The 24,791-nt window shown below is 33.2% G+C and overlaps 2 protein-coding genes across 5 annotated transcripts; both read right to left on the reverse strand.

The window, feature by feature from the left end:
* Nucleotides 1-5,911: 5,911 nt before the first annotated feature.
* Nucleotides 5,912-9,837, reverse strand: LOC115980192 (pleiotropic drug resistance protein 1-like). Of its 4 annotated transcripts, none has more exons than XR_004089341.1 (7): nt 9,291-9,837; nt 8,470-8,555; nt 7,347-7,400; nt 7,166-7,256; nt 6,781-7,002; nt 6,375-6,656; nt 5,912-6,268 (listed from the first exon to the last, which is right to left on the reverse strand). XR_004089341.1 is itself a non-coding variant. In XM_031102473.1 (6 exons), the coding sequence occupies exons 4-6, from the start codon at nt 6,829-6,831 to the stop codon at nt 6,143-6,145; spliced, it is 459 nt and encodes a 152-aa protein (XP_030958333.1). In that variant the 5' UTR covers nt 6,832-7,002; nt 7,166-7,256; nt 7,347-7,400; nt 8,470-9,837; the 3' UTR covers nt 5,912-6,142. The 4 variants fall into 4 exon arrangements, 1 of the variants encoding a protein (XP_030958333.1); XR_004089339.1 differs by having other exon boundaries at nt 9,198-9,837; XR_004089340.1 differs by having other exon boundaries at nt 8,980-9,837.
* A 4,510-nt stretch (nt 9,838-14,347) lies between these two features.
* LOC115995443 (protein argonaute 5-like) lies at nt 14,348-22,211 on the reverse strand. Its single transcript, XM_031120018.1, has 21 exons — nt 21,789-22,211; nt 19,721-19,941; nt 19,472-19,621; nt 19,250-19,383; nt 19,047-19,153; nt 18,551-18,654; nt 17,657-17,912; nt 17,444-17,536; nt 17,291-17,362; nt 16,882-17,004; nt 16,604-16,775; nt 16,404-16,525; nt 16,177-16,314; nt 15,966-16,108; nt 15,804-15,866; nt 15,666-15,729; nt 15,291-15,414; nt 15,141-15,214; nt 14,915-15,009; nt 14,771-14,802; nt 14,348-14,642 (listed from the first exon to the last, which is right to left on the reverse strand). The coding sequence occupies exons 1-21, from the start codon at nt 22,209-22,211 to the stop codon at nt 14,482-14,484; spliced, it is 2,871 nt and encodes a 956-aa protein (XP_030975878.1). The 3' UTR covers nt 14,348-14,481.
* Between the last annotated feature and the right edge of the window lie 2,580 nt (nt 22,212-24,791).

Below are 24,791 nucleotides of genomic sequence, written 5' to 3' on the forward strand. Positions count from 1 at the left end.
TGATAGGAATGCTTTAAGAGCATCCGCATCAGGTGTTTAATACAATTTTCAGTGTTTAAATAACAAGAATACTTTTGACATATATTTTTATAACACTCAAACAAGTATTTCCACAAGAGAGGTGCTATGTCCACAATGTTTTTACAATATTTTCACAACAAATCATAGGTGGTTAGTTGTTATTGGTTCAAATTTGAATCTTTAAAAAAAAAAAAATTTAAATAACATTGATTTTCAAACAATTTCGTTAGTTAGCATGTTTTCAAGACTATTTAGGAAACTAATATCTTAAGTGTAATAAACTCGATTTTGGAATGCTGAACTTGAGTCCATTAGACTCCTTTTCTATCAAATTGAAATCGAGCCTTACAGACTCGATTTTGGTACTCACTCAACCAAAAAAAAAAAAAAAAAAAAAAAAAACAATGAAGAACATCGAAGAAGCAAAAATCCAGAGAACCCAAAAATAATGACAAATGAGTTGCTACAACAAACCCATTTCCAAAAAATCTTCTTCTCAAACAATCAAACACAACAACCCATTTCCAAAAATTCTTCTTCTTCAACAATCAAACACAACAACCAAAGAGAAACAACAAAATCAACAAACCCAAGCAAACCCAAGACCCACCTGGGGTTTTGCTCGGATCGGATATCGAACCTGGGTTTTGTTGGAGTTGCTGGGATTGGATTGAAATTGTGAGGAAGGTTTTGCTGGAGTTGATCGGATCGGATCGGTGATTCTCTCTCACTTTGTCTTGTTTCATATCTCTTATTCCCTACCAAAGCTTACCTGGGTTTTGCTTGGATCAGATCGGAATTGGGATTTTAATGGAGTTGAGTTTTGCTGGAGTTTGTTGAAGGTAAGAACTAAAGTTGAATTCTGAAATTTAAACGAAATCGAGTCCAATAGGCTCAAGTTCTATGACGGTCCAATGTTGAAATTGAGTTCATTGTACTTGATTTAGAACATTGAAATCGAGTTTATTGCACTTGAGATGTTAATTTCCAAAATAGTTTTGAAATCGTGATAACAAACAAAATTGTTTGAAAATCAGTGTTAGTTTTAAAAAAGAAATCCATTTGAACCTAACACTAAGATTATTTTTTTGCTCTAGCAATAACAACTAGTAACAACCTACCACTTAGGATTTGTTGTAAAAATGTTGTGAAAATGTAGTGGACATATCATTTCTCTTTCCACAATACTTAAACATTGTTACCAAACGGGCCCTAAATTTTTAGCATTTGGTACACCAAACACAAAAATCCTTACTTCATGAGATGTACGAAATACCAAAAGAAATGGTGTGGAGCTATGGAGCATTCCCATAAGGTGTTTTATAAATATGTCACTTTGATACATCAAAAAACCTACTTTATTATTTTAACACATCATTTTACAATTCACTGTTCATCACATCTTCTATTTTTCAATTCTATACATTAAAATAATATATAAAAATATTTTAAAAAACCATCAATAAAAAAAATACAAAATAAAAACCCACCACCATACACAAACGCATGCACAAAACAATAACAAACCCACCACTATACACAAGCACAGCCCACCACCACCACCACCTAATACTACTTCCAAAAAAAAAAAAAAAAAAAATCCCCAAAATCAACACAAAACTCTCAAAAAAAAAAAAAATGAAGAGATGAATCAACTCTATTTATACAACCCAAATCACATGGAATCAACCCAACTCCACCACCACCCACAATCACATGGAATCCACAAAAGAAGAAGAAGAAAAAAAAAAAAAAGACCCAAACTTACATGCGATCTCCACTAGTTGATCTCATCAGTGAGGCCAAACTCCACGGTGATGGCCGATCTCAATGGCAACGATCTAGGTGGAGAAAAAAGAAGAAAGAGCGAGAGAGGGTGATAGGAAAAAAAGAAGAAGAGAGAGATAGAGAGGTGCAGAGAAAGTGATAGAAAAAAGAAAAAAGGAAAAAAAAAAAGGGAGAGGTGAAGATTTTGGAGAAGAAAGAAAAAGAAAAAAAGGAAGAGAGAGTGACAGAAGATGAAGGGAGGGGCAGAGAAAGAAAGAAGAAAAAAAAAGAGAGAGAAGAAAGAAAGTAATATAAGAAGAGAGAGAAAATGAATAATTTTTTTTATAGCATTTTCGTCCATATCATTCCAAAGATGGAACAGTACTATTCATGTGTGCCAAATATTATAGCATTTGGAACATCTCGTGAGAGGGGTTTTTTGGTGTTTGGTGTGCCAAATGCCAAATATTTGGCATTTGGCACACCTGATGGGAATGCTCTTGACATGGAACGGTCAGAATGCTATAAATTTTTTAATAATTCTTTCTCTCTCCTCATGTAACATCTTTTTTTATCATTAGATATCTTTCTTCTCTCTCTCACGCCATTGTTCACTTTCAAAAAGCTTATTTGTAATTTGCTTTTGTTTTTTTGTTTTTTATTCAAAGGAGTGTTTTTGAAATTATTTTAAATGTGTTTGAAATCTTAAAATAAAACATGTGATGTAGAGTGTATTGTGAAATGAGGTAAGTTTTAGTGTGTCAAAATAACATTTAGCATAGCATAGTTGAGGCCAATGCTCTAAGACTACAGAGTTGGGTTGATCTTGTTTCTTACAAAACCCTCCTTTTTTAATCTTTTTTTGTCTTGATTTTTTTTTATTTGTTTTTTATTTTGGGAGGAGAGAGACACAAAAGGGAAGCGAAAATACCTATTTACCTCTATATTTTAACAAATGTGGGTTATAGGAAACAAACAAAGCTTACCTCAGGCAAGAAACGTGACATTTTTTAAACCACGGGTAGGCAAAATGATTTTGGGTCAAACCACATATGGGTTTATTGCAATTTTCCCAACATGATAATCGATGATGATTTCAATATAATAAGAAGTTACTAATGTTGGGTCCTAAATGATATTATTACTAATATTAGCAATTCAAAATAGCAATCATACACAAAAAAAAAAATAAATATTTACATGGAAAACCCTTTCTTCTTAAAGGGAAAAACCATGAGACAAACTGAATCAATTCACTATTATCAAATCAATTACAATAATTCTCAAGTTTATGCCTATGAGAGTGCCTTTTTTTCGTGACACTCAGGCCCAAGGATCTCGGGCCGAATAGTTGTGGTTTGATGGACCAGGCTTTGATTCACCGCAGCTAACGGGCTGTTTAAGAATCAAATAGTGCACAGGGGATGCTTCCTACAATACATACAAACTAACAAACAAGGATATTCATATTGAATGACAAATCAAAACAACAAAGTAAATGTAGAGAACAAGATAACAAAAGCACAAAACAACGTTATAAGGATCCTTAAATCAGTGGAAAGTATTTCATTGAATTTTTCATTATTATGCTCACTAAGACGTCATACAAGGTTCAAGCAAGCTCAAAAATTACAGTCTTGAATGGTTATTCCAACCTTCAAGACTTGCAAAATTTGATTCTTTTTAAATCCGAGTATGTGCAGTAGTGGCTTTTCTAGGATACCGGGAAGTAGTGTTACTAATTTTCCTTGAGTTTTCTCTTCTCTACAGAATTTTATCAATAGTTCTTTTCTCTTGAATCCTCCTTTCTCTCCGCAACCTTTCCCCCCTTTTTATAGCGATATCTTGGAGCCCCAGGGGAACCATTGGTTCCCTTGTTTTTTCCTCTGGTTAACAGGGCATGTATCGTGCCCATAACTCAGCAGGTTCTATTCCCTGTTTGTTCATCTTTTCCTTCCTTTAGTTTCAATTTCTTTGAAAGTCTATGGCTGACTGCCTTTTTCGGGACATGCTGAGGTCACGCCTTTCTCGATCCCATTGTTTGGCAGTTCTTCCTCTTTGTCTTTTTTCCCAGTCGGGCGGAATCCCATTCTGCCGGTTTGAAAGTCGTCCGTTGCCATTCCTTTTTTTATACTTCTCCATTATGGTTCCCCGAGGCGCTTCCCACTTGCGTCATGAGAGGTCGTTGATTCTTTCTTCTTTTCTTACTGGGTCGTTTGGCGCTTGTGGCTTCTCCTCTGTTCTCTCGTGTTTCTTTTTGTCCTTTTCTTTTGAACTATCTCAATCTTTTGTTGATTGTATTTATACGCCTAGGAGGACCCGAGCCTTTTGGTGGTCGCTGAGGATCCCGACTCAGCTTTCTTCTTCAATCCCCTGATATGGTCTTCTCTTCCTTTTCTTTCTTCCTTTTCTCATAAGCTTCTGGGCCTCCCTTTTTTTCTTCTTTATGTTTCAAGCCTCTTGGGCCTGCCATTTCTTCTCTTTTGTGGCCCCCTTGCACTTATTTCTTTGGGTTTGGCTTATTTCTTTGGGCTTGGCTCACTTCTTTGGGCTTGGGCACTGTGATCTTTTTTAGACCTCAACAACGCCTAACTTGAGATTCACCAAATATAATAATAAATCCACTAGTGTATGTCTTGCAGCTAAAAAAAATCCCCTTATTTTATTTACTCTCACACAGACTAATTATTTTTCTCCAAGGTGGCAACACTTTACTCTCCCCTCCCTATTTTCATCTCCACACACAGCTTTCTCTTGGCTATCTCTTTCTTGATGTGGCTCCTCTTGACTGCTCTCTTTTTCTCTTGTGTGGCTTCCTCTTTTTCCGTCTCTTCTATATGCGGCATACCCTAATTGTAAAACCACATAAAGCTGATTTTAATAGACCCACCAACTTTGTACTTCTACAAACACATGGATTCAACTACAATTAAAACTCTCAAGTCGTCTCCTATTTCTAATAGGAATTGTGCATTATGTATTCACAAGGCTTTCTTGCCACTAAAGTGGGCTGGATCCACAACAATCTCCCCCTCTAGCCCACGAATGGGAGGAGATCTTCAATGTAGCTCTTCAATTCGAATTCATGCCAGTCAAGCCAATACCAAGCTTGACCTCCTTCAATATCTTCACCAACATTAAGAACACCTCATCAATGTCAATACCTTTTATTCTCAAATAATTAATCTCATCTTTTCCTTAATCCAATCCTTGGCTCCTTCTCATTAGAAGTCCAAATATTATCAAAGTAACAATTCGATGTTCTATAGTAGTCCTCTTCTCATAAGGTTTAACAATTTCTAGTGGAGGATATTGCTCCCCTTGCTCAAGACCTCTAGGATCTTTCACTTCATCATTATCCCATGTAGCCTTAGCATATTCTTATTCTTCATTACCTAATACTTCCTCATCTGAAGCACTATTAGGTAATGAGAATTTCACCCTCTTGGCATCATCACCTTCAATCTCGACTCTCATTTGTGGAGTCTTCTCAAAATCTTTAATCTTACTAAACTTATTTTTATAGGTTTTCACATGAGTCATATACATACTGTCTTCACATGAGTCATGTATATATTGTAGCAAGCATGCTATCTTGCAATAACCAATGATCCTTTAGTAAGTTTCCATCTTCTAATACCAAGGTACGTAGTTACAATAACCCGCTCGATCCACAAGTCTTATTTATGATCTAAATGTCATTTTGTTTTTATTGACCTAAATAGCAACTCTTTATTGCAATTTATAATTGGTGGACATTGTTATTCCTAATTAAACAACACAATCTCAACGTTTCTTTTATTTTTTTCATTCTAATTTTTTTATTTTAATTTTACTTTTTGAATGTTGCCATATTGACATAAATATCGTTTTTTTTTTTCTTTAGTACACACAAAATGCTAGTTGTGGTATTGTTGATCTTATATTATTTCGTGAATAATAATAACTAGTCGCTAACTCGAAAGTTTTGCAAAATATATATATATTATATTATGATACATATTTAAATTATATGCAATTACAATAATCTCATTTCTCATATTCAAACCCATGCAATAATAAAAACACTAAATAAGAAATGTTGTATTAAAAAAAAAAAGACAAAAACCACAAAACCAAAACCAAAAAAACAAACTCACTTTTAAGGAAGTCAACTCTTTGAAGAACTGGAACAATTAGGACGTGGCATATGAAGAAACTTTCACTTGTCAAACTATTGAATTCCATTAAGCAAAAACATATTAAGCAAAGAAGTTAACACTACCAAAACCCAAAATCCAAACCCACTTTTGAGATCTTAATTGGGCAGTGAAGAGCCTTTCTGCATTTGATGTTACAAAGATTGCATCTTAATTTATTGAGCTTCCTTTGCTTCAAGAAAACAGGAAGGTTTGCAACGGTCATGAATATCAGTTACTGAATTTCTGTGCATATCAGTCCGTAGGAAAGTTGTCATAACAATCATTGCCATTATTGTAAGCTAAAAGAAGAAAACAAAAGAAAAAGTTTATATTACTCATATTTGGGTATAATGAAATTTGATAAAGAAATGAAAGTTTTAAAAAATACTATAAAGCTCATCTTACTTGAATGAACTTGAAGATGTAGACAAACGAATTCCTATTCATGAGCAAGAATTCCCTTGACAAGCAAGCTTTGACCAGCTCTGCCTTTTTGACACCATACTTTCTTTTTGTCAAAGCAGCTGGATGGCTTTTAGCCTTGTCAAACTGAGTTGCAAGTTCATCTCCGAGTTTCCATCCCACATGGAAAGATTGGAATGCCTCAGCAAATTTCTTGACTGTTACAAAATTGTAGGGCTCGTCTTTTTGTGCCCAGTACTGCTCCTGATCTTTCCTTGAAGTCACCTATAAATTGGTTATATATGAATCCAAATATGAGATTCTACTTGTAATGCTTACCTCTTTAGAAGATAATAATACTATTATCATATATGAGACCAAAAAAAAAAAACCCTTTATTCAAACTCACTTCTTGTAGGGAGTCTGCCACCCCTTTCCTCTCAGGACATTTAAAGCCCATTGATTCAAAAAATTCAAGCACTTGTTCACGGGAACCTTGGTATACAATCTGGCCATCAGAGATGAGAATAATGTCATCGAAAAGATTATAAGTCTCCGGTGCTGGCTGGAGGAGGGAGATGACAGCAGTTCCATTGAAAATGTGAACATATTGCTTGATTGAATTCACAATCTGAAAAGTTGTTGAGCTATCCAAATCAGTAGATATTTCATCCATGAATAACACTTTAGATGGTCCAACCAACATCTAACCTATAATTTTAGTATTAGATATTATTGATACAGATGTAGAGAGAATATGATTCTGTATATATGAACTACAAATTTGACTTTACCAGTTGTAACTCGTTTCCTTTGCCCTCCAGATATTCCCCTTAACATTTGATTCCCAACTAAGGTATCTGCACAGACGTCCAATCCCAAAACCTGAAAACAACGTGGAAAATGAATAAAAGTGAACTATAATGATAATTTCTAAACAATTTCATAATCAATTCAACAATTTGCTGTTATTACCTTTAGAATGTAATCTGTCACCACATTCACCTCCCGGCGTTCTGTTGCCACTGCCTAGATTAGCATAAACAAATAAATAGAATGACATATAATGACAATACATATTTTAAGGAAGCTGTGAAAACCAGGATAGAAAAGATTGGTTTTGCATAAATCCCAAAAGCAATAAAACTGCTGCAAACCAACTAAGCCAATAACAAAAGCAAATCTTGAAACAGATTCCACTACGTAACCAAAAACCAAAAATTAAACACATAATAGAACTAACAACACAAATATACATCAAAATTAAATCTCACATCAAACATTCACATTTTAAATTGCTACCATACCCATTTACGAATTATTTTATTAAAAAAATTATATATATATATTTAACTTGATGCACTAACTCTAAAAACTTAATATAATCTCTTACTTCAGTATAAAAAATTCAGCCATTCAAATATTTTAGTTGACTAAAAACAAAGAAATCGTATTTGTAAGGAACCCATTATCGTGTAGGAGAAGATGACGAGTTTACTGCGATGCAACACCGTTTCAATCTCTTCTACCAAAACAAATAAACCTAAAAAAAATTATGTTCTGTCTAGAATTGGTTTAATCTTCTTCTTTTTCTTATGTTTTGTCTAGAATTAGTTTTCTTTTTGAATATTTGGGTTAATCTCCATATTTGTAACCAAATTATTCATTTCTGTAAAAATTTGATTTTAATCAGCTATTGTATAAATACTTAGATTTTTAACAAGAAGATTTTTTTTTTGGAGGGGGGGGGAGGGGATATAATGAGAAGATTATATATCAAATTCCAAAGGAATTTCATTGAATATAATTCATGTAACACCAAAAGAACATGAGATTTTAGATTTAAAAAAATTTTATAAGAAAATTTTCTATTATAACCAAATTAATAAATTCCATTAAAAATTTAACTTTTTTACAACCATGGTATAGCTACTCAGATATCACAACATGAGGATGGAAAAAAAAGTTGAATGAAAAGATCTCATATCAAATTTAAAATGAATTTCATCAAACATGTGTCATTCAACACCAAAAGAAGACCTAAAAAATAAGTTAATTCAAAGCAACCCAAAAAGATGATTCAAGGAAAAACACTTACCGTTTTCATCCCTTCAAGCAATCTAGTTCCCAACGGATAGACCCATGAGTACAGTATGTTGACCAACAACTTTGATGACCTTGAAACTGAAATTTTGCATTTTGATTGAACAATGAGAAAAACCGTATGAGACCACGATAAAAAATTAAATTAAAAAAAAAAATTCATCGAATATTAGAGAGTGAAACCATCACTTTAGAACCAAATACAGTCCTAAACAATAAAAAAAATAAATATATGAGATGGATATTATCTAAAAATAAAACTGAGTTAAAACACAGTAAAAACAAATTGTTCAAACTCAAAACTAATGATGATAACTTTACAATGCAACATAGATGTAGCTATGGCACTTATGAATGTCATATTTCACAAACGATATGCCACGATCTCGCACAATAGTTTGTCTCCATTTGATATTATTTTATTTCATAATGCTGTAATTTTCTTCCACTTATAGTTCTCACTGTCTTAAATATCGTAAATTATTCCATGTTTTTCAGATTATACCTGTTACATTAGCCACTCCATGAGTCCATGATCCATAGTTTGAAGTTTAAATGACATCCCAAAGCATTAATTGTTAACACATGAAACAAATCAAACAAAACACACCAAAAAATTTATTTGAATTTTCTCAAAAACGACCCTAGAAACCCAATCTTTACTGCCAATCTCTTCAATCAATAATAATTCCCACAATCACAATTCAAATAAGAAATACATACCCACTTAGGCAGCCATTGGTTTCTGCTTAGAGAATTTTGTAGGGGGATTTTTGGAACTATGAAAAATCAATTAGAAGGGCAAAAACTTAGTACCTGATCTTGAAATCAATGGCAAAAAAAAAAAAAAGGAAAGACGAAAAGAAGACTTCTCAACAGGTTTTCTGAATCACAAGGTAACAAGGTGGTGAGACCGTTCTCTCATCTTCCTCCTCCTCCTCCTCCTTCTTCTTCTTCTACTCCTTCTCTAGAGGATGATTGATACAGTTTTCTGAATTGGCTGGGGTGTAGCCTTCGTCTATTTAGGTTTTTACCATATCTTAATGGTAGTGCCCTCAGATTTCTCATTCTTTCCCAGGATCCAAAACCCTTTTTTTCCTTCTCTTTTCCCTCAATTTCTCACCAAACAAATACAATCATAAGAAAATTGCAAAATAAAAATAAAAAGTTTTGGACTTATGGTGAACCTTTGGACTTGGTTTGGAACTTTGCTGGTCAAAAATTGTGAAGTCTTGCTTCGATTACTTTTGTAGATAGGACAAAATTTATATGGAGGGAAGTACAGAGAAAGGGTGAGAGAGGGGAAGAAGAGCGTATAGAGAGATAGAAAAATGTTTTTTTTTTTGGGAAGGAATTTGATACTTGCAAAATTTATAACTACCCATGTAAGACTCTTTTATATATACGACGCTTTGGTTTTTTAAATAAACTGAATCAAGCCACTAACTATAACAAAAATTGTACTGAAACGGTTCGGTTATTTAAAATACATAACTTCTCGGTTTTTTTTTTTTTTTTTTCAATGGAAGAAGGTGTTTTTTGAAAAATGAAAAGATACAATTGTTCGGTATTTTTAAACACTAATAAGTAGTTACCCACTGAAACTAAATAAGCAAACCACCGAAAAGACACAATTGTTTAATGTTTTAAAGTGAACGTGTCAGCAATTTATGTAGCCACGTGGAGGATTGAGGAGTGGTCAACAAAAAGTTAAACGTTTCGACTATTAGTTATTATATAGATATAGATAATAATAATAATAATAATAATAATAATAATAAGTTATAGTAGACTTTATAGTTCATACAGTGGCCATAAAGCACCCAGAGTATTATGGAGAAGTCCCTTGTGAAGGAGATATTTTAATTACATTATTAAAGAAAAATCAAGATTTAGACATATAAAAGTCGAACAAATGAGTTCTTCCAAAAGTCGAACAAGTGTTAAGACTTAGAAGTCTGTTTGATTATATCAATACCGATTAACTTAGAAAAGACAATTGAGCAATTGAGGAGGGTTCAACGTGGAATTCCTTGGAAGATTATTGATTTGTGTTGAGCTAACTTATCTCTTTGGTTAATAAGATTAAGATCCAAATAATTTTATCGATCTCAGAGGATGCGGGGATGCGATGTGCAAATCCATAACCGAGAAATTGTAGGCTTATTAGAACAGATTGGGCTAAGAAGATTCACATCAATCTTAATTAACAGTAACAAATTAAAGCCCAACTTGTTCTTTGTTTTTTTTGGTACTTTACTTGGTTCATATGTAGTTATGTATATACATCATCAGGCTACTCTTTTCTTCTTCTTCATCTTCTTTTATTTTATTTTTATTTTTAATTTTTAATTTTTAATTTTTAATTTTTAATTATTTCATTTAAATATATTAGTTTATCTCTCTAGATCAATCTTTTTATTTTTTTTTTTTCCATATCCTTACTTTCTCAATTTCAACATTTGTTTCTTCAGTTATGGACCAATCATTCACATTTCACCAAAGGAAAATGTTAATGAATGCCTTAATGACATTTTTTTAATAACTACTTTTAGAAACATTTTATGGAAAAATGATAAAACAATTAATTTTGTCGACAATTTTTTATATTTTCCATAAATGTAGTGTCAAAATTTTCTTAATATGGTTTATTAATAATTACCCTAAAAGTACTCATTAACATGACTATTTACAAAAAAACGAAAACACCATTTTAGTCCCTACATTTTGGGGTCACAGTCAATTTGGTCTCTACATTTTAGTAGCAATTAATTTGGTCCATGTTATTTTTAAGCTGGAGTCAATTTGATCCCTATTGTTAACTTACTAACGGAAAATGCTTACATAGCAAATGGTCTGTTTTGTTGGCGCACACGTGGCTAATATAATAATATATTTAAATATTTAAAAAGCCACCTAAGCATTTTAATTTTAAAAAAATCCATTTAAGAAAAAAACTGAAAGATTAACTGGAATGCACTGATTAATAACTGAAAGATATCTCGTCTATCGATTGAAGGAAACGAGCATCTCATGCCAACCATTGATCCATTTATACATCTTCCAATCCAGCACCATTGTGATGAAACCCAATTTTTCCAGAGTTTTAATGGACTCAAGCATCTCTGGCTGACTAATGGGAAAGCATAGTTGCATCCCTCTAGGACCTTGATATCTGTGCTTGCGAAATCTACATTAAATGATTGAAGACTAAAAGGGATTGAGCTTGTGCAATAGGGATTCAAAGAGATTACTGAACTTTTGACTCGAACCGTATTCTCTATCAAACCACTTGTACCAGTAAGCGTGATTTCAATCATTTCCAGTTAATCTTTCATTTTTTTTTTTTTCTGAAATGGAATTTTTAAAAATTAAAATGCTTAGGTGGTTTTTTAAATATTTAAATATATTATTATATTAGCCACGTGTGCGCCAACAGGACAAACCATTTGTCACGTAGGCATTTTCCGTTAGTAAGTTACCGGTAGGAACCAAATTAACTCCAACTTAAAAATAATAGGGACCAAATTGACTGCTACTAAAATGTAGGGACTAAATTAACTATGACCCCAAAATGTAAGGACCAAAATGATGTTTTCAACTTACAAAAACTAGAGGGGTGTGTTTTCACAAATTCATAGACAATTTTCGCACAGAGTTGCATATAAAGTTATACACCCTCCACAAATGAAAGATGTTGGGGAAAGAAAATGAAATATTGAGCTACAATGAGTCGATGACTCAAAATAAAATTTTTCCCCTAGAGGTTATTGAGCTTTTTAAAATTTTTTATTTTTTATTTTATTTTTTTTATTATAACAAAGATTTCATATAGTGGTCCCAATAGCACTTGGGTAAGCTCAAGTGTCAATTAAACGTATTGTATTATTATTATTATTATTATTGATGTTTTATACCTTAACAATTCGACTAGCCTTATCTTAAAAAAAAAAAGAGGTGCTACGTCCATGACATTTTCACAACAAATCATAGGTGGTTAGTTGTTATAGGTTCAAATCTGAATCTAACACTAAGTTTACTTTTTTGCCCCAATAATAACAACTAATAACAACCTGACACTTAAGATTTGTTGTAAAAATTTTGTGGACATATCATTTTTCAAAAAAAAAAAAAAAAAGAGAAGAAAGAAATAAGATCTGGACAAGCCCTATTCATCCAAAAAATAAAACCAAATTGGCTTTGTGGGGGCTAGTTAGCCAGAAGGTACTATTAAAACTGTACGAATTGGGCCTATGGTCCAATCCGAGGATATTAACTAATCCGAGGACGGTCAAATAAGGTTATTATGAGAATGGTATAAGAAGAAGAAATAAGGATTGTATATGATAGTCCAAAATATGTTCGAGGAGAAAAATCATCTCGGAAATAGAGATCCGAGGTCAGTAAAAATGTCTTATCATTCTTGACATCCTTCAATGTTGCATCACGATTAGAAGTCGGACATTAGATAAGGGAGGAGTAAAGGGAGGCAACAAATATCTTCAAAAGCTGCTACCTCCACATTAAATGCATCTCAACTAACTCTCTGGCAGCATTAATGTGGAGGTGATACCTGAACAGTAGTTAAGCAGCCTTACAGCTGCTAGTTGAAGGTTCTGGGAGGTGTTAGATGGGACAAGAAGGAATTCCTAGAAACTAACCTACACGTGTAGGGTAGAGATGATACCAAAATTATAGTATATAGCATGGAGAGGTGGCCTAAGAAAAGGGATTGAGAAGTTAAGAAATCTTTGTAATAATCTTTTGAATTCTTATAACATTGATAATCAACTGGATATTATAATATAGCTCCTCGGACTGTGCCGATGAAAAATTCTCTCATTTCACTTGTGTTTGATTCTCTTAAATAAACAACTGTTATTGTCTTTATTATCAAATAGAACTAGTTCTTTTATCCACGCTCTACAAATTCATTGTTTGGGCTTATTGGGCTAAAACCCAATCCTATGTTGGGTCCAATCCAAATTCGGTCCTTACAGGCTTGATGTCTATTTTTAAATGTGTCAAGAAATTATTACTTTATATTTAAAATTAACGTAAACAAATATTGAATCCTAAATTAAACAAAAAAAAATGATGATCAATAAGTTTTATCTTAAATAATAGCATTTAGGGATAAAACTGTTTTATAATTTTCAATCAAAATGTAAATATGCTAAATTGCTAATTTTCTATTATTAGAATTAAAATCCACTACGAGCCCTAGCATTTAACTTTTCAAATCCAAAGACTTTTGTATTAATGATAAAAAGCATGATATCTAAAGACTTTTATATTGATGATAAAAAACAATTATCATGGAGATAAGTTGAATCTATTTTATATATCCAAAAAAGTAATTTGTGATAATTTTCACAAATTTATGATAATATTTGGATTGTTGGAATAACAATATATCAATATTATCCCACCTTTCCTTACATTATATTCTTATATAATGGTAGCTCACACAAAAATATTATTTTCTCATTCAAAAAAGGGAATTATAATATTTTGATTATTTATATCATATTTTATTTAAAATACTAAATTCATGTCAATATAAATTTTTGTAAGTTTAAAATACTATCTTATAAATAAAAAATGATATTTTTAACCCAAAATAAAAATAGTTGGCCAAATTGGTAATTACCATTCACTTTATAATAGCAAATATTACACCATTGCAAATTATAATTAGTTTTGCTTGTACAGAAGGAAGATAAAAAGCTATTATCAGGAGTGGACGTCATAGGTTGAAATTCTCTCTAAAAAAAACAAAGAAAAAAAAAAAAAAATACTATAGCGGTTGCCTGTAAGGTGCAATGGAAACTAGACCAAAGCACCAATTGCAAGAGAGTATTGACAAAAGATAGAAACATAAAAGGGGGAATAGTGAACTTCATCCAAAAGAATCCCCACAAAAGGCCTAACTAATCTCAGTAGAGAAACAAAAGGGGGAACTATGAGCATTATCGTCCAAAAGAAACCCCACAAAACACCTATCTCAGCAATAAAACATGACATCCGTCACGTTATCCTTGATCAGAGGAAGGGGCCGGAACACCGTTCTGTTCTCACTCCCAGTAAAACCACCATCTGATGTATCACCCTCAATGTAATAGCGTGCTCGAAAAGCTGTTAAATGGGCATAATATGCAGGAGGAACTGCAATAGGAATTTTCGTCGTTTCAGTAGAGAAATAAGCATATGCACAATCTAATGGTAATTTAAATGAAAAAAACAAATAATAATAAAAAAGAGAAAATGAAATCAAAAGAGGAACAATATCAAACCTATGGAAACTGATCGAGTGCACCTTGCATACCTGAAAAGGAAATTGACCTAAGTTACAAAATTACACAACAGAAATGTTTTTATGATGCATAGTAGGAATTCAAAAAAGAAGAAGAAAAAACCAGAGATCGGAAGGGCATTACGTGTAACACAAATTATTGGTTAGCACTTGTAAGAGATCTGCAGTAAAATTGTTCTCATCGTACAACACGTGGTAGTGCATGGGCCGGCTAGTCCCCTACAAGTACAATACAAATGAATTCAAATCGTTCCTTTACAAGGAAGGTATGTCTATTAATAAATCAAAATCCTATCATAAATAAAGCCAACTGTTCTGAAGGTTAATTCTACAATGAACCAAAGTTTTACCTGTCTTCCAGCATGGCTGTTAAGGTAGAAGTCAAACTGAGTTGGATGGCAAATCTTCGTATCGACAACAGTACCTACACATCGAGATACACAGTCAGTTGTTGTAAAATCAACAAACTGTAATTGACCCTAGGGTGACAAAATGGGAACCTGGTTGAATATTGCCACTCCTGTCTGTCTGATTATCTGTAGGAAAAAGGCGTGTATTATGTCTTTTCTGAACAACGATAAAAGTAACTGGCGGCAGATAATTTTCCTCTAGTGAGAGACAGGCCTGAAAGAAACAGTTATAAAATTAGAGACCAAGGTGTCAACATAAAGAGACAACAAAAAACTAATATTCAACCAACATAAAAACATGACGATGGTGTTTTTATTTACACGCTGTACGTGTAATGTACTCCCAACAATCAAGTAATGTTTGATTCTGAATCTTTGTCCTTGGTACTCCTGGTAAATGCCTATGTGATACATAAGGGCACCCCGGAACAATGACTCCCGAGTTCACAACAATAGCTATACTACCTTTCTTGTTGCATCCATCTCATAAAGCAGAACTTGACTAAACTGGCTTTCGCCAACACCATCTCTGTGAGTAAAATAGAACATCAGATAGATATAATGAACAAATCCAATTTTGCATCATCAAAAACAATATTGTACCTGTAGAAAATAATCCTCTGGGGTCTAAGCCCAGTTGCTTTTCTGAAGGCAATAAGTTGATCTCTGAAAAGAGTGACACAATTGAAGGAAAAATAAGAATAAAATAAAATAAAAATAATATTTCCTTCCACTAAGGTAATAAAGAATCATGCATGACCTTACCTGATCATGCCTCCATGAACCAAATCCCTTTGAGGATCCTGCACTAATTTATAGAGATCCTGGATAATTTCTTCATTGTGATCCTGTGCAGAGACAAGTCCTCTGTATTTGGTTACCTCCGGCCAATCCATAGAAGCTACTACCTGTGTCAATCAATTAAACCATTTAACATGATAAAGTCATAAAGGGGTTAAAAAACTACATGACATACCGCAGCTATCGAAGGGCTAGAGTCCTCTCCTGGTTGTGGATGTGTCACATCCGCACCAAATATTATTGTTGGTCGATCAGATATAAGAGGAATTCTTCTTTGTATAGCATCAGTTAACACATTGTTACGTCCCCCCGCCTATAAAGGTTTTCAATTGTCAGTTTAGAAATTTGAATCCACCAATGAATTCAACAGGATTAGTCAATCAGAAATCATATAGAGCTAACCTTCACATTGATCTTGAGAGCCAAATTTTCAAGGTACTGCATACTAAGCTTTGATGCTTGCTTGGGCTGACAGCACTGAGAAACAATCCCTAGCTCCGTTTCACATATACGTTTAATCTTCCCTAAAAGCAACAAAAATTATTATAAGCGAAAGAACCCAATTCTAATTATAAAATCTGAATACTGATTGAGTTGCTCACCATATGACCCAGTGGCATCAGGCAAAATAATTATCAACAGCTGAAGCTGTTTTCCTGCTGGCTCAATTCCTTTAAGTTTGGCTTCACACTGCTTGTGAATATCCATGAGAGCCCTATCAATTTGACCAGGATGAGCTGAATGTATTGGTATCAAAGGGTCTAGGTTAAAATCCTGGTGAAATGTGCAAAAATGTCTAGAGTCAATTATCTAAATTCAGTAAGGATCTGCACATTATACAATAAAGTAATCATGGAACACCAGGTAATATGACTCATACAATTCCTTTGCTGTTGCACATGTTGACCAATTGATCACAAAATTGGAACGGAAAATCTTTGTTCACTCGAGTAGAGAAATTCACACACGTCCAATATGACACTCTACCGCCGTTGACCATTTTCTACAAAATCAAAATTATAATGGTTAATCAAACTAAAATAACATTTATGAATAATAAAAGCCTTTCACAATATACAGGCAGACAGCCTTTGATCTTGGGAAACACCCAGTTTAACCATTTACCCGCCACATATTTTGGGCTGCTATTATTCACTGGGTGCTGTTCTAACGCTAATTTAAACCCAATTTTACAGAATTTTAAAGCTAAATAATGTCAGAGGAATGGATCAATTATGATACACCAGAATCAAGTAACCAGCTACACAACAAAATAAGCACCATCTGACCTTGTTTATCATATTCCATTGCCCCATTGTAGGCTGTTCCCTTGGTTCTCTCCCAGTTTCATGATAATTAAGCTGCAAAAAGGGAAGTGACATTAAATTTTAGTGTATTATATAGGCTAAATAGTTCAAACAAACAAACAACAACAAAATTACCGTTGGAGATGGCAACACTCGAGCATCAACCGTTGTAAGTCCTTCTTGTATTTGGAGTCCGAAGTCCTCATTTACAAGCTTTCGCTTTCTGATCTGTAATAAAAGAGAACCATACATCATTTGATTACCAACAATGAATACATATTGGAAATTATACAAGCTCATTCAAAAGAGATTTGAACAAATTATCACCAATTTACAGAATTAACATACATCTGTGATATTCCGTTCCCTTTCATAAGGCCGTTGACATGTTGCTCTTAATAGGGTAGTTACTTGTTTTTTATTTAATCTTTTAGTGTATCTCTGTCCGGCAGCAATCTTACAAATCTCCATCTGTAAATAAACTGGATTTGAATCACTACCCGCTTGAAGGGCAGGCAAAGACGCATACTGGAGAACAATGTTATATTTGTCACGAAAATATTGAAGAACTGATGTCTTTGTTTTCTTGTCATCAAGGGTAAACCTCAAGGAAAATGAACAATAATTAGTCCAAAAAAATTATTTAAATAAAAAAACCCACATAAGTTGAAGAAAAAAACTTAGAAGCACAAAAAAAAAAAAATAATATAAAAAAAATTGAAGCACAGCCAACACATAAGCAAGTCACTAGTAACACAAATTGTTATCACATTTAAGTTTGTTTCTTTGTTTTATTTTTTCTTTATTATTTATTTATTTATTTTTTAACCTAAATTGCTTAAACTTAATACAACAAGAAAGCAATTTGCAGTATAAGCAAAGTTAATCCATGAGAAAGAGTAGTTTCTAAGAGCATTTGCAAATGAGCAGAACAAAACAATAAACATCATAAAAGATATCATTTAGAAAAAGAGGCAAAAAGGGGGAGGGAGTCACTTATAGATTTTTCAAGAAACCATGGCATTTTCATTAAATAGTTAAAATCCTATTCATTTTCCAATTTTTGTATTTAACTCAAAAAAACAAAACAACAGAGCAATGCAAACACAGTCTACCTTGCTGAATTGATATTTATATTCACTACATACAACGTTGTGGTTACATACTAAATACACCAATTAAAGAGGGATGCAAAAGAAGGGGAGAGTGGAAGAGGACAAATACAAAAGCCTAGTTACTCACATTAATTGGCTAACTGATTGTGTTGAAACACCAGTGACTTTGTAGCTTCTTACATAGTCCGTCTGAGGAAGCTCAACCTTTATTCCTCTCAAAGCCTTTTTAATCTGAAATTCACAAACAAAACAGAATTACTTCATTGGAGCTAATTTATGCATCAACAAATCATTTTTTTTATAAGTACATCATCGACAATCCATTGAAAGTACAACTTCAAGTATATAGCTAACAGAATATCTGAAGATAGTATATTTGATTGTACATATTTACACTGTTGGCATATTAAAGAATGTAGTGGATGGGAATAATCACCATCACCACCAATTGAGTTTATATGTAAACACAACAAAATCCATTTACTCTGCATGAGAATAAACACTCTTATTGTTTTTCAATATTTTTTTGGGTACAAAGGAAGCTAACTTTAATCTTCATCTACACCTCATTCAAAAGTCACATTTATTCATCAACAACCACATCACAGAGCGTAGAAAATAACCATAAGACGGTCCTGATAAGACAGATGACTTGATAGATTAAATTGGAAATGTTTTGCGAGAAAGTCAGTCACAAGAAGTGGTTCATAGAATGCTCTGGCCGACATATCTGCGACAAAATCAATCACATGTTAAAAGCAATATAATACAAGTGCAACTTCAAATAAAACATACAAAAGAAGCATAGATAAAGAATGAAGAATACCGATGAGGTTGAGCGAGAGCCCCATCTGGGTTGGCCTGATAGATTGGTAGTAGCCTCTCCAATAAACAATACCGTCGTCACCCAATCTATCATTTGTGTTAGGATGATAAATTGACCTCCCCACAACAGTATCCCTATAACCAAATTTTCACCATGTTAACACAGTTATAAAAAATAAAAATATCCATATCTATACAAGAAAAATGTAGATATATAAATTACTTCATTGATGGTTCCGCTCTGAGTACCAAATTGAGAATTTGAATTGTTTTTTGCGGAACATCTGACTGCCTACTGACTAAAAACTCTTTCAGATGCTGTAAGTCAGCCTTAAAAACCAACTTAATTGCCACTTTGAATAGGCGTTCTTTTCTGCACCTAAAACAGAGCAATGGCAATTCATATCAGATGAAATTTAAACCACCACAAAATTGAAAAATACCCAACAAGAAGAAAATGGAAGGACAATACCTCGCAGAGCTGGAAGTCGAAGATGCGGGACGGTCATCATTGTCTAACTTGACAATGAAGTCTTTGGATGTAAACGGCAATGCACCTGCAGTATACATTCTATTGCTGCCATCGTAAGCAGCCCTTCTGCCACCAAAATGTGACTCTCGGTACAGCGTGTCTAGATGAGTCATTACACTCCGATTCACTTTCTTTGATTTTATCGCTGGCGTTATAGTCACCTAAACCAACACAACAAAATATACACATGCATTACATTCTATACATATTAGATCCTCAGATAAATACCCAAAAACAAACTACTACAAAATGAAGCTGAAATGAGTCTTCATTTATGGACTTTTATTTATTTATTAATATTTTATAAGATTATGGACCCATTTTTATATTCACACACATGCATCAACCTCACACACTTAATCATTCTCCAAAAAAAAAAAAAAAAAAAAACTTCACACACTTTATAAAAAAAAAATTTGAAAACCAAAAGGTCAAAGAACACATAAAATATGAAAATAATAATAATAATAATCAGCCGAGATTTTTTTTAAAATGACTAAAATCACCATTGTGCTATCAGTATAGCTGAAATGGGATTCTTCGACAGGAAATAACAAATAAATAAACAAAAAAAAGAAAAAGAAAAAAGAAACAAAACTCTATTTCTAGACCGATTGTTACGTTAACACAAACATCAACTTCATACATTTAAAAAAAATTCAAATAAACCAAAAAGTCGAAGAACACAAAGTAAAGAAAAAAAATTAATTGTAATCAACGAAGATTTAAAAAATAAGAGTAAACTAAAATACATGAAACAGGATGATAAACAATAATTTGGTGCATTAAAAACAAAGTCATAAAGAAAAAAAATTAGGAATGGATCCAGGATTTCGAATTAGGGGGTAAAGTATAAGTAAAAAAAAAATTATGAAATTTCAAATAAGCATCGATTTAGCTTTAACAAACTATTAACAAAGACAAATACACAAAATCATTGTTTCTTAATACAATATAATGAAATTATCTACTAACAAAGACAAAACACGATTGTGTCTTACTACATTAGAGTATCAATATTAACTCATGCAATTATTTATGTCTATTTTAGCAAAATAACCTTTTTATTTTATTTTATATACCTACTTTTCAAAATATTCCATATCAAATTATTTATTTTACACTACATTTCATCAGAATACTATTTCCGTATTAATTTTTTATTATTATCTCAAATCATCTCTCTCTTCCTCAACTAAAACCACTTCTCTCAATTTAGATAATTTCTAAAATATTCATTTGCATAGCAACAATTATTTTGTAAATTTTTCCAACCAACCCCAAAATACACTGACATTAGTCTAGGTATCATTATACAAAAATACATATGTGCTATAATAAACGTGTAAATTTGAAAAAAAATACATTTGTGCTACGGAATTGTATAAATTGTATAAATTTACATAGTTAATGAGCACAAATATATTTTTACACAGTGATGCATAGATTGATGTAGGTGTATTTTTACAACTTATGCAAATACTATTATAGTGAAATCAATGTAAAATTGTAGGGTAGGGGCCTAAATATAAAATTATATATATATTAAAAAGAAAATTCTTGGGACTAGGGGCCTGGCCCCACCTAGTTCCTTCCTGGACAAAATGTAAATAAAAAAATGGAGAAGAAGTTTGCGTTTGAGATACAGTGAAAACTCAGACGAAAGAACAAAAGGAAGAACAGAAGAAAACGGTGGCGTTTTGTAAAAAAACAGAAGGCAAAATTAAAGGATGAAAACGATGTCGTTCTACTCAAAAGCAAGAAGAAGAAAACACAAGAAACGGCACCGTCTAACTAAACAGTTTTAATTTTTCAGTCACGTGGTTAATACTGAGTTTAGTGGTTTTAATACAGCTGTCAACCACTTATAGAAGCATTTACAATTCTGTTAGTTAATGTATATATAGCAGAGCAATGTAATTATTCTACACGTTTTCATTTTCTCTCTTCAGTGAATAAAGTCCAGATTCATATTTAGAGAGCTTTTGTCATTTTATTTGATACTGACATCGTAGTGGAAGAGATCTATATCGGCGACTTCAACGAGAAAATGATTTGCTCGGACTTGGATTTTCTTTCCGACGTTTCCGTAGCCAGGCCTTCTCGGCGGAGCTCGATCCTGCAATGTGACTGTCCTTTCGACACCACTTGCCAGTTCAGCCACCGAGGACGGTGATGGCTGAGGCTGAGACTGAGGAGGAGCCGAAGTTGAAGGTGAAGCGACTAATGATGGTTGTGAAACAACCGGAGAGAAACTAGAAGGAGCAGTAGCGCGTCCTCTTCCTCCTACTTTTCCTCCACCGGCTCCTTTTCCATCAGCGTCGCCTCGTCCGCCACCAGCAACTCTGCCTCTTCCACCGCCTTGTTGAGACGCCGGTGACGGCTGGTCACGACGATAGTCCGGTTGTCTACCGACGCCACGTCGTGACATTGTGTGCGCGAGAGAGAGAAAACAAAGTGAAGTGTATGAGACTTTCAAATGAGAGAGAGAGATAGAGCTCAGTGAAGTGTGTGAGAAATGGAGTGAGTGGCAGAGAAGGATAGCCTGTGTAGTAGTATATAAAGAAACTGGAAAACAAAAGACGTGTGGAAAATCAAAATATAAAGCATTTAATATTTTTGGTGACGGCGGGTTTAATTTCAAACATGGGAGTATTACGAAATTGTTTTATGTCAGAATTTGTTTTGGCTTATGTCAAATTTTTTACTACCTTTATAGAATTATGTTTTTTTTTTTTTTTTTTTTTTAGAAACTTATAGAATTATATTAGTATTACATAATTGGGCATAATTTTGTATTACAACTCGCTATATAACGAGTTGTGATTGGTAAAAGTGTGTTTCCATGTGGTCCACTGATACACCTTTGTCAATAACAACTTGTCATGCGGTGAGTTGTGAAACAAAATTGTACCTAATTATGTAGTAATTGCATAATTCAACTTTATAAGTTACAAAGGCAATACAGGCAATTTTTGAGTTTTATTTATCACTTCATCAGCATTTTCTACTTCTCTCATTATTCCATGCCAATTTTTTATTAGTTGGACCTAGCAATAACTCATCTTTAAAGACCATCATTGTATTATGCTTGTTATCATTTTTTTTTTCTTATTTGAGTTTCACTTGTCACTTTATTAATATGGGGCAAAACTTAAGTACAGTTCCTTAGGTACAGTACATCAGGTTCCCTACTTAAAATTTTGACACCTGTCCAATTTAACATCCTAAATAAACGGCGTTAAAACTAAATTTTTTTTTTCTTTTTCCTTCTTCCTTTTTTTCCTGTACTGTGCAAATCTCCAGTTGCCTCATTTTCTACTGGGTTTCAAACCAGAAAAGACCATTCTCCCTCATTTTCTTAGTAACCAAACAAGAAAGATACAAAAATAAAAGCTAGATCTATTGGGTTTCAAACCAAAAAAGGGACCCTTTTCAACTATACCCGAAACTTCCACACTTAACATCAACAAAGCTGAAACAGATACACATACATACATACACACACACACACACTGTGAGAGAGAGAGAGAGAGAGAGAGAGAGAGAGAGAGAGAATCATAGATTAGAAGACAGAATCATAGATTAGAAAAGAGGACAGAATCATAGATCAGAAAAGAAGAAAGAATCATAGATCAGAAAAGAAAGAATCATAGATTAGAAAAGAAGAAAGGAAACAGATACACATACATACACACACCGAGAGAAAGAGGTACGAGATTTTTTTTTTTTTTTGGGGTTTTGGGTTTGGAAGAGAAGGGTCATGAGTGGTTTGGAAGAGAAGCAATTTGCAGGTACTGGAAAAAGAAGGAAGAAGGAAATATGGGTTTTGGGTTTGGAAGAGAAACCGTGTGCGGGTACAGGAAAAAGAATGAAGAAGGAAAAAAAAAAAATAAAGAAGATATTTTAGTTTTAACGCCGTTTAGTCGGTTTGTTAAATTGGACAGGTGTCAAAATTTTAAGTAGGGAACCTAATGTACTATATATGAGGTACTGTACCTAAATTTTGCCCTATTAATATTTTCAGTCCTTCTGCCAATTCATTCCAATTTTTATTAGTTAAACCCACACTTAATCATTTTTAACGGGCGTAACATTTCTTTTTTCTTTTTTCGCAAAACATTCTCCTTTTTATCGTCTCCCTTTAAAACATGGAGAGAAAGTCTTGGCATTGATTACTCTGGAGGAGGTAAAGTAGTCAGAAAGTGAGCACGTACAACTTGTCCAAGAAGAAATCAGTAATTATTTAATTTCTTTTTGTTTTTTTAAGGTAACAGCAATAGCTTTTAATAAGGTTTGTTAAATTCCCTCAAAAGTCAAAAACAACTTTTATAACAGAGAATGCAAAGTTATAGGCCGGTTTGGTAACGTTATTCTAGTAATGTTTAAGTGTCATAAAAATACGTGTGAATGAAAAATGACCTATTTGGATAAGCTGTTTGAAAAAAAAGCATTTTTAAATAATAGCAGTTTCAAAAAGTGTGTTTTTAAAGCATAGGTTTTAAAATCACAATTGAGCATTTGGTAGAAAAGTGTTGTTTCTATTTATTGAACATTTAGATAATAGGTGCAATTACTATAATGGGCTTATCGTAAATTGCAGCCTATTAGCCTCTCTATGGCTGTAGCATAAGTCTCACCGTTTCAATGTAATGGTTGTTGATCTTTTATTGAAAGTTTGGCAGACTATTCATAAAATAATAAAAAAGAGCCCTCAACATTTACCATTATTCCTGCATGTTATCCATATGCCAATTGGCCCAACTCCAATTCTAGCATAACATGGATTTGTTTACCTGGCGTTAAATTAGAGTGCCACCTCATTGAACCAAAACCAAAACGAAACTAAAAATATGAACCGTACCCCATAAAAAGTGGGATAGATGCGTGACTTGAATCATCTATATAGGTGCACGGCTAAACAAGGGAGTGACACAATAGCAGAGGCAGAGGTGATAGAGAATAAAGGAGATTCATGAGAAGGGAGGGTATGTATTTGAGGGTATATTCA

This window comes from Quercus lobata, chromosome 1, assembly GCF_001633185.2.
Source record: "Quercus lobata isolate SW786 chromosome 1, ValleyOak3.0 Primary Assembly, whole genome shotgun sequence".
NCBI classification, from domain to species: Eukaryota; Viridiplantae; Streptophyta; class Magnoliopsida; order Fagales; family Fagaceae; genus Quercus; species Quercus lobata.

Bases quoted from the DNA above. Each gene is read 5' to 3' on its own strand.
- LOC115980192 (XM_031102473.1), bottom strand. From the start codon at position 6,831: ATGGGCTTTAAATGTCCTGAGAGGAAAGGGGTGGCAGACTCCCTACAA. The intron at 6,657-6,780 runs GTGAGTTTGAAT...ACCAATTTATAG, and splicing joins TGGCAGACTCCCTACAAGAA to GTGACTTCAAGGAAAGATCA. The intron at 6,269-6,374 runs GTAAGATGAGCT...TTCTTCTTTTAG, and splicing joins ACATCTTCAAGTTCATTCAA to CTTACAATAATGGCAATGAT.
- LOC115995443 (XM_031120018.1), bottom strand. From the start codon at position 22,211: ATGTCACGACGTGGCGTCGGTAGACAACCGGACTATCGTCGTGACCAG. The intron at 19,622-19,720 runs GTATTGTCCTTC...TTTTAGGTGCAG, and splicing joins TCGACTTCCAGCTCTGCGAG to AAAAGAACGCCTATTCAAAG. The intron at 15,730-15,803 runs GTACAATATTGT...TTTTACTCACAG, and splicing joins CAGAGGATTATTTTCTACAG to AGATGGTGTTGGCGAAAGCC.